The following is a 10,228-nucleotide window of genomic DNA, read 5'->3' on the forward strand; positions in this document are numbered from 1 at the left end:
TGAGGGTAAACGAACTAGTAACGTTGGATATCCTGGGTGCATTTCCTAAAACAGCAAGGATAAAAAATATTTGCTCGAGGGGATAGAGTATTGCACACACTGGCTCGTTGCATGGCCAATACATGACCAAACGGCTGCAATAATAGCAGAAGCCTTTCTCCATGGCTATGTATTGGACAAGGGCCCCACTGAGAAACGTCTAACAGGCCAGGGTCAGAATTTTTCTACTAATCTGTTGCGAGAGGTTTGTAATATCGTGGGTACTAAGAAAATTCGAACGCCACCGTACCACCTGCAGTGTGATGGACAAGTAGATAGGCTTAACCGCACGCTGTCCGCAATGTTGTGCCATGTTGTAAATGGTGATCAGATGGACTGAGACTTGCACATCCCAGGGGTCCTAGGGGCATATTGTAGAGTGCCACATTCATCGGCCGGTCTCTTCCCCTTCTTTTTGATTTATGGGAGAGACCCTGAGCCACCTATTGAGGACCAATTGGTGGCTTTCCCTGCTAAAGTTGTGTCGTCGCCAACCTCCCTCAGACTGCCACTAAAAAAGCTCTGTGAAGCTCGTGAAGCCGCGATAGCAGAGTCAGGCAGATCGCAAATAGCAAACAAACGGTTGCGGAAAAGAACGGAGACGCCTGTACCCTTTGAACAGGTTGATCGGGCCTGGTTACACTGTCCTGAGGTCCGGGTTAGAAAATCCGCCAAACTACACCATCCTTTGCAAAGCCCAGTGGAATTGTTAAAATCCTCTGCCCGCAAAGTGTTCGCATCCAAATGGGACGCCAGAGATGGGTGGTTAATCCGAGTCGGCCTAAACCATATAGAGAACTGACGTCACAAGGGATCGTTCAGGCTCAAAAAGGCCGTGTCCAGGGGCGTCGTGACGAATGCCAGGGAGGGGAGCATCCTCCTCACAGAAATACTGCCCCCGCACTCTCCTCTCAGGATCGACCGGAATGAAGATGGCCACGATGAGGGAGGCCGACGGACTAATTTCGAGAGGTGCCGAAAAGGAGTGTCACCGGGTCGAATGTGCTGCTCGACCACACCTACAGTACATATTGATGGCTTGTTGTAAATGTAGGGCTAATGATGTTGCGTATTGTTTGCCTAAGAATGTACACCTTCAATAGGGCAGCCCACGTAAGAGTTTGGTGATGATACTGAATGGTCAAGTTGGGTTGTAATGTCTTCCCCCCCTTGATTCAAGCGGCTATGTTAAGCATTAACCCAGAGGTTAAATGTTTTGTACTCCATGCCCACATCATTGAATCCCGTGTGCGATCCCATTGATGTCCACATAGAGTTCCCTATTACTGGTAGGAACGAAGTTGTAAACTGAGTGTACCAGCCTGCAATAGATGAGTGTACCAGCTTGCAATAGATTAATGCGTCCGTCCGTCCGTCCCCTTTCAATACTTTAACGAAGTGAAATCTCGTGCTATTGGGGTGTAAAAATAAAATTGCGCAAAAGTCCAATGTTCCTACCAGCCCACCCTGCAGGGACCTGTTAAATTAGAGTTTTAGCCGGGACAGATATTTTTATGGGCAGAAGAGGGTGATGTAGGGTACTGTACATGGCAAAAGTTATAGTGGTGTCAGTGGAGATGGGTGGAAACAGGTGCATGGTACCGTACGAGGGAAGGTTCGAGGTACAAGACGGTAAAGTCTGCTAGAATAATCTTAAATTAAAGCTTTCATGAATGCAGGGATTCATACTCTTTGGTGGAGGCGATAGCACAGAGTGGTGTACCTTCTTTATGATTCTGATATTTCCATCCTACCTGCCTATATCAGCTGTTATTTCCGACTCTTTGTGTCTCTCTCTATGCCTCTCTCTTAGATCTCTCATGCTCACATGTCCTTTGGATTGCACTCTCATGCCTTTGGATTCCACCACTCTTCGATATTACTTTAACATGCTAATCTCTCACATTAACATAGCCACTTTGATGCCCTCTACGAGGAGGCCGCTCTCCGTTCTTACATTTACATGCTAATTTCTCACATTAACATCACTGGCCCCGCCCACTTATTTATGGCCCTTTGGCTACACCCATTTCAAACTCTTTTAAACATTCTGCCTCAACAGCAGATCATGCTTTGCCATCTCATGACGGACGCTTGTGTTGCACCCGAAACGTCGTGATTTATTTTATTTTATACCTACGTGACTTTACCGAAAGAACCAAAGAGTATGGAAGATACCAAGTCAGCTTCATCCCAATGGTGGTGTTTAGGCGAAAGTTTATCTATGAGTATATATAGGCTGGCTAACAGGTATGAAGTTACTCCTTTGGTGGTAATATACAACAAAAACAATAATAAATGTATAACCATTGTCATGGGTGAAGTCTTCCCATACTGGATCAGTCATGGAGATTGTTTCACCATACGCCATCATGCTTCTCAACGTGGGTTGATAACGAAAAGGCTCATGGCCAGTTTGTTTGATGTTAACTATAACCGAGAATCAAACTCAAGTGGCCTGATTCATAGTGCAATGCACAAACCATTGTGCCACCGTTCCACTCGTATGTACAAGTTAACAGGGAAATTAAAAAACTATGCCATGTTTTTTGTTTACTGTCAATAAAATGAGAAAATAACATTGCCACGTTGGTCAAGTTTTAGGTATAATGCAGACAAGGGTTTTGGTAGTTGGACGATTTCAGAATGGGTTGAAGGTGACAATCCTAATCAAATGCCATTTTCAAGATCGTGTGCATAGGTCTGTTGTAGACAAAAACAGCAGCCTGCTGATAAAGCATGTCCTGCATTCTTACTTGTGTAAAGAAGCTCCTTCGCAGGTTTAATTTTCTAGATTATTTATTCCCGACGATAACATATTTACAAGGTGAGAGTACGACTCATACGTTGCACAAGGCTATGACTATCTGCAGTCCCGGTGGTTTCTAATAGAGTAGATTAATCTCGAACAGTCTTTCTTGATGGTTTCCACCATGTTGATTTCCAACAGTCGGCCCCGATGTCGTCCACCTGCAGTTGTTCTTCAGTCCCCAAGGCATCACCCCATTTGTGGGCCACGCTCCCCCTTATATACCCGCACGGCCACGCCCTGGTAACTTCCAGCAGTTTTCCCCGGTAGATTCTCTCAGCAGACTCTATTGTCTTCTACTTCACTTCTCTTGGATGGCAAAGTTTATAGTGGGGGCAGTGGAGATGGGTTGAAACAGGTACAGGTTACTGTACGGGGGAAGGTTCGTGTGAGTCGTACTCTTGCGTTGTAAATACGTTATCGTGAAATAAATCATCTATCAAATGGAACCTGCAAAGGAGCTTCTTTACACATGTGAGTGTAAGCCTGAGTACAATCTCACGTGTTGTTGCTGTCGAGTATTTTAATTTTACCAGTGGGTCAATGAGGGAAGGGGATGGTGATTAATGTAGTGATAGAATGGGTGGGTCATTCTTGAGAGCATGAAAAAGTGCGTGAGGTTGACACAGTGAATGATCGGGTGATTGTGTGATCAGGTAAATATATGACTCATGAGGAGAGAGAGGGAGTATTTACGTGAGTCATAGATTTAAGGAAGTGGGTGAGTTCATAATGGAGTGAGTGAGTACCAGTTTATTGAGTTGAGCAAGGCGAGAACTAAAGCGACCATGATGAGTCTCATTTGCAAGAGAGACCTGGATCACCCAAATTACCAAAGCTAAATAAAACACAGAGTTACAGTAATTAAAGCAAATATACTATTTTCTTCTTTCGATAAAGCATATATAAACAATATAAAGACAACTGCTGTTTCATGGGAAATCGACGTAATGGAGCTAAGGGATGATAGAATGTGTGAGTAATGTGTGACATGGATGTCCTCTGGCCCCTACACGACTGAACATTTTCTTTGACTACGTTGTTTGAGACGATTTCCATGGATGTACCAGTAGAATTTATCTGGTATAGATATAATGGGAGGCTGATCGATGCCTGAGCCGGTCATGGTATGGCTCTCTATTGTTAAACCATATTATGAATGCGGATGATCTGGTGATTACTGCCCACTCTGAGGAGAAGTTGGAGACACTACAGCTAAACATGAAGCATGCTACTAAAATATGGGCCGTTACCATCAGCCCCACGAAAACAAATCACCTCCCTGGGTATTTTACATCATAAAAATGCTCCCTTCCTCAATTCCTCATGTATTTGGGGCACCTGAGGAGAGAGTGGAGTGGGCAGTGTGCTGATGATCAACTCCGTTTTGGGAGCCGAGGTCTCATTTAAAATAATTCGAGCAGCATTATATTTTCATCAGCTGCTCAACACAGTGTGGAAGCTACCTGGCATGTCACTCCATAAAAATCTCCATGTCTTCTCGGCCACAGTTATACTCTCCTTTATCTCTCTCGAAAGGAACATTAAGGTTAGCTTGCCCACGATCTATTCAGGGTTTAACCAGACTGGACTTTGTAAGCTCACAGATTCCTAGAATATCTGGACAAATGCCCATCTGTGGGCTCCTCCAGCAAGCGAGGCTGCGTTGTGTCATGCAGTCCGTATGCAGTCACGGCATCCCCAAGCAGCTTCAATTTGGCTGGATAGATGGTGCTAAATGGGCGTGGTACAGAATAGAGAAGAGATGGACTGATGTGGTGCAGAAGGATGTGGAGCTGATTGGACTTATTGATGACTGGTATCAGCAGTGTCATGATCGGCTTCTGTGGAGGAGGTTCATGAAAGGTGCTGCTGGGGAAGTGGAGGCAGTTGCCCTCCAGCAACAGCATAGGGCAGAGGAGCGAGGCTCAAAACAACGAGCAGAGCGCCAAACAACTGACACAAATAAAGTTGGCACAGTGGGGAGCACGGCTGTTGCATCTGCCCATCATCTTCCTAAGTCAATCCATGGCACCTGCGTCTATTACATGACCTCCTGCCAGCCAGCCTTCGACACTTCACGTGGCCTCAAAATGCACCGAGCATGGCACAAGTGCTGTGGTGATGTCACCGCCACTTAGGGGTGAACGACGGTTGTTGCGTTGTTGTTGTGCGTGTGTGCACGGACGCATGCACGCCTGTGAGTCTCGTGTATGGAGAGATAAAGAGAGGCAGCCGGGCAGGGTGCTGGCCATTCACCCCGTGTGCCATTCAGAGCTTCATAGGCGCTTGCCCCAACATTCTGGTAAGGCTATACAGCGGATGATTGTCGCTGTTGTGTGTGTATGGACGTTCACCCCCCTCCCACCGCCCCCGTGTGTGCAGGGACTCATTACGCCCCCTCCCGACAAGCAGACCGGCATCCGGACTAAAGGTAAGTGACAATAACAGATTTTTTTTCCATTTAAGTAACTTTATGTTTTGCTCACAATACAGTATTTATTAGAGTGTTGCATGCAAATGTACGATATTTTGTCTTATATATGACTTTGTTGATGTTCTATGGGGTATGTTTGTCTTTCTGAGTAATGTTTTAATTAGGGTGGTGTCATTTTCACAATTTCCCCAATATTTTTAAATGGCCGACTTGCGCTTCAGCAATTTTCGGAACCAATGGCTAAATCTCTTCATCTTCTTGGGCTTGGTGGTGGTGGCAGAAGTGGTGGTGGAAACGGTTGCGGTGGTGGAAGCTGTGGCAGCGGCGGTGGAAGTGGCGTCGGTGGTGGTGGCATCATTGTACATTTGAGACACGGTCCATATTAGCTCTTTCAGCTGGCTACGGAGATGCAGGTTCTCTTCTTGCAGCCTCTTTTCCCCATGCCACATGTCCTCGTGACGCACCAGCTTCCCGCGCAGCCTAAACTGTTCCTGCCCTCTCTGCGGATTCAGGAAGTTCAACTTCCTCAGGTGGGCGTGCAGCGACCTCCGGAGATCTTCGTTTTCACAGCGCAGCGACATTTGCCGCTGTGCTGCATTGCAGTCTCGGAGAAAATCCGCATGCAGAGACTTGCTCTCCCTGCAAGGCACTCTCGTGGGCTCCAGCTCCAACTGGCGCTCTTTAAGCTGTTGAACCAGGCTCCTGATCTCTCTCTGGAGAGTCTCTCGGTTCTCCATGAACTCCTCCAGCTGATGCTGTAGCTCCAGACGGAGCATCTTGCTCTTCTGACAGAGCTCCACATTCTGCAGGCCCATCCTCTCCGTAGACAGCGTCGTGGTCTCATGGTCAAAGTCTGAAATGGAAAGCGTAAAAAGAAGATATATGAAGATCCCCATCCCAAGCATGGCCAAGACCAGAACGCCAACGATCAGCAGCACCATGCTCAGTTCGAGTTGACGGCACGCGGGACATAAGCAAGTGTGAGACACGTCACGAAGGGGCGTGTTATTTATCGTGACGTCATTACCGGATGTGACGTACACTATGACGTAACAGCCATCTCTGCCCACTTATTGGCAATCATTGCCCACCACGTGACTCCACGGCCCCGCCCCTTACCGCGCAGCTCCTCCCCCATACTCTTCTTCCGCCTTCCCCACGTGACGCGAAGCGAGCCAATCACGCGAGAGGCGGCGCGCGGTCGGCCCCGCGTCCGCTTCCCGCCATTCTTGCAATGGGCGGCGGGGCCGCTCAGGGTGGGGCGCGGGGGGCGGGGGCGAGTTCACTCCACGTCGCGAGTCGGGAGGAGGGACGAGGGGGAGGGGCCAGGAGGGACGAGGGGGAGGGGCCAGGAGGGACGAGGGGGAGGGGCCAGGAGCGGGAGGGGGGGGGAGCTGAGAGCTGCGAAAGTTTGGGGTACCACTACTTGAAAAATATACTGTACCACAGAAATGAGTTTATGTTTAGTTCGATTTAGAACATCTTTCCAATGGTTGCTTAATTTGAAACCAACTTCTCGGTTGAAATTGTGTCTGTGTTTGTAGATCTGAATTGCCTCGTGAACAAATCTCTGATAAAAACCCGTGGGTTTGCAAAGAACCTTGGTATCGGAGAAAATTATATCGTGATCACCCACATGGTTGTAACAGTGATCAGCAAAGAATTCGTTTTGCTGTGTTTCAAATCTGATTTGTGCTCGCGAATTCGGTCAGAGACATGTCGCTTTGTCTCCCCGATATAGCAATCACCGCAGGTACAACTCAATTTGTAAACCCCGGGGTACTGTAAGTCAGGAATGCCATCCTTCACGGATGGGATCAGATCACGAATTTTGTGTACTGTATTGAACCGGACCTGGATCTTGTGTTTGTTTAGAATTTTTGAAATCTTTTTAGTAACGCCTGCTATATATGGTAGTGTGATGGTTTTGGCCGGAGTATCAAGTGGTTGTTTCTGTATGGAGGGAGAAACAGCTTGGCAGATGGTACGGTCAGAGTAACCATTCCTTTTGAGGGCCAGGTGCACATGTTTTAATTCACTGGTCAGGTGGTGTTGGTCCGAAATGCAATGAGCCCTATGGTATGAAGTTTTGATGAGAGAATTCTTTTGGGCTGGGTGGTGGTGGGAATCAGGTTTCAAGTAGGAATCTGTGTGGGTGGGTTTCCTGTAGACAGAATGCCCCAATGAGCCATCAGGTCTCCTCTCAAACAGAACATCTAAGAATGGTAGCTTAAATTTCGATTTAAAGTTTTCGTGACTGCAAGGATTCATCTTCTTTGGTTCTTTCGGTAAAGTCACGTAGAATGAGAATAAAATAATAAATTGATAAAATAAAATAACACAATAATATTCTCACGACGTTTCGGCCACAACACAAGCGGCCTTCATCAGGTGAAGGGGACGAGACTGTCTGGAGGACAGCGCTGGAGTGAGAAAGCCACGCTGAGATCACGACCTTTAAGCTGTGTGAGAAGAAACAAAGCGCCTGACAAAGGAATTAGCATTTAATTTAGCATTGAAATGGCTGAGTGATTAGCTTGTGACTGGTCACAGAAAAGGCTATATTAAAGTTAAAGCATACACATCCGCAAAGGCACCCCTTGACAAAGGAATTAGCATAGAATTTAGCATTGAAATAGCTAAGTTAAAGTATACACATCCGCAGAAGCACTCCTTGACAAAGGAATTAGCATAGAATTTAGCATTGAAATAGCTGAATGATTAGCTTGTAACTGGTCACAGAAATAGCTATGTTAAAGTCAGAGCATATACATTCACCGAGGCACCTAGTACAAATCAAACAGGAGAATTTAGCATTGAACTAGGCGAATTTAGCATTGAAATAACTGAGTGATTAGCTTGTGACTGGTCACAGAAATGGCTGTTGAAGTTAAGGCCTACACATCTGAGCTATTCACTGTAACTGGGTATACAATACAATATATAATGAATACTATATCATGAACCAAAAAAAATACTAAAATATAAATTACCTCAATGTTATCAATAAACTCTATATTCTCCAATCAGCTAAGCTACCAACAATAAGTCGTTATATATCACAATGCTATATGGCGAAAAATGGGTGGATTCTTACCCTCAACTTTAGCAACACGGATAGCTTAACCGTGGTTAATGGTATGGTTTACAACATGGAGTATAACAGCGCCTCGCAGCTGTCTCTCTCCCCCTCCTCTGTTCCGACCATCGATGAACTCGTCCGTCTGAACGGGACCCGTAGCTATCCGTGGTGCTAAAGTTGAGGGTAAGAATCCACCCATTTTTCGCCATATAGCATTGTGATATATAACGACTTATTGTTGGTAGCTTAGCTGATTGGAGAATATAGAGTTTATTGATAACATTGAGGTAATTTAAATTTTTGTGTTTTTTATTGGTTCAGTATATAGTATTCATTATATATTGTATACCCAGTTACTGTGAATAGCTCAGATGTGTAGGCCTTAACTTCAACATAGCCATTTCTGTGACCAGTCACAAGCTAATCACTCAGTTATATCAATGCTAAATTCGCCTAGTTATTTCAATGCTAAATTCTCCTGTTTGATTTGTACTAGGTGACTCGGTGAATGTATATGCTCTGACTTTAACATAGCTATTTCTGTGACCAGTTACAAGCTAATCACTCAGCTATTTCAATGCTAAATTCTACGCTAATTCCTTTGTCAAGGGGTGCCTTTGCGGATGTGTATGCTTTAACTTTAACATAGCCTTTTCTGTGACCAGTCACAAGCTAATCACTCAGCCATTTCAATGCTAAATTATATGTTAATTCCTTTGTCAAGGCGCTTTGTTTCTTCTCACACAGCTTAAAGATCGCGATCTCAGCGTGGCTTTCTCACTCCAGCGCTGTCCTCCAGACAGTCTCGTCCCCTTCACCTGATGAAGGCCGCTTGTATTGTGGCCGAAACGTCGTGAGAATATTATTGTGTTATTTTATTTTATCAATTTATTATTTTATTCTCATTCTACGTGACTTTACCGAAAGAACCAAAGAAAATGGTAGCTTACCATCTTTCTCCACTTCCATGGTCTTGTTCTTCTGACAGAGCTCCACATTCTGCAGGCCCATCCTCTCCGTTTGCAGCGTCGTGGTCTCGCGGTAAAAGTATGAGATGGAAAGCTTAAAACGAAGATAAATGAAGATCTCCATCCCAAGCATGGCCAACAGCGGAACGCCAACGGTCAACAGCGCCATGCTGAGCTCGTGTTGACGGCACGCGGGACGGAAGAAAGTGTGAGGCACGTCACGAAGGGGCGTGTCCTATATCACCGGATGTGACGTACAGCCATCCCTGCCCACTTATTGGCAATCATTGCCCACCACGTGACTCCACGGCCCCGCCCCTTACCGCGCAGCTCCTCCCCCATACTCTTCTTCCGCCTTCCCCACGTGACGCGAAGCGAGCCAATCACGCGAGAGGCGGCGCGTGGTAGGCCCCGCGACCGCTTCCCGCCATTCTTGCAATGGGCAGCGGGGCCGCGCAGGGGGGGGGGCGGTGGGGGCGGGGGGGGCGGGGCTGAGTTCACTCCACGTCACGAACGGGAGGAGGATTGACGAGGGGGAGGGGCCAGGAGGGACGAGGGGGAGGGGCCAGGAAGGACGAGGGGGAGGGGCCAGGAGGGACGAGGGGGAGGGGCCAGGAGGGACGAGGGGGAGGGGCCAGGAGCGGGAGGGGGGGAGCCGTGGCGCCGCTCTTGGGCCGCGAGGCCTCCCCCTGGGCCCGCGGCGCCACGCGGAGACCGCGACAGCAGCAGCAGGAGGTGGTGGTGGTGGTGTTTGTGGTTGTAGGCACGGGAGAGGTGGTGGTGGTGTTTGTGGTTGTAGGCACGGGAGAGGTGGTGGTGGTGTTTGTGGTTGTAGGCACGGGAGAGGTGGTGGTGGTGTTTGTGGTTGTAGGCACGGGAGAGGTGGTGGTGGT

General features: G+C 47.3%; 1 protein-coding gene across 1 annotated transcript; it reads right to left on the reverse strand.

Annotated features, from left to right (window-relative positions):
- Positions 1 to 5,229: 5,229 nt before the first annotated feature.
- Positions 5,230 to 9,538, reverse strand: LOC142922990 (uncharacterized). The gene is made up of 2 exons (XM_076063923.1): positions 9,318 to 9,538; positions 5,230 to 6,138 (listed from the first exon to the last, which is right to left on the reverse strand). Exons 1-2 carry the CDS (start codon positions 9,502 to 9,504, stop codon positions 5,483 to 5,485), a joined length of 843 nt encoding a protein of 280 aa, XP_075920038.1. The 5' UTR covers positions 9,505 to 9,538; the 3' UTR covers positions 5,230 to 5,482.
- Between the last annotated feature and the right edge of the window lie 690 nt (positions 9,539 to 10,228).

The sequence above is a fragment of the Petromyzon marinus genome, unplaced genomic scaffold, assembly GCF_048934315.1.
Source record: "Petromyzon marinus isolate PM22_M1 ecotype Great Lakes invasive population unplaced genomic scaffold, UKy_Petmar_22M1.pri1.0 PM_Scaffold_24, whole genome shotgun sequence".
NCBI lineage: Eukaryota > Metazoa > Chordata > Hyperoartia > Petromyzontiformes > Petromyzontidae > Petromyzon > Petromyzon marinus.

Coding starts and splice junctions, on each gene's coding strand:
- LOC142922990 (XM_076063923.1), bottom strand. CDS start 9,504: ATGGCGCTGTTGACCGTTGGCGTTCCGCTGTTGGCCATGCTTGGGATG. Junction 6,139..9,317: donor CATGGAAGTGGAGAAAGATG/GTAAGCTACCAT, acceptor TTTCCATTTCAG/ACTTTGACCATGAGACCACG.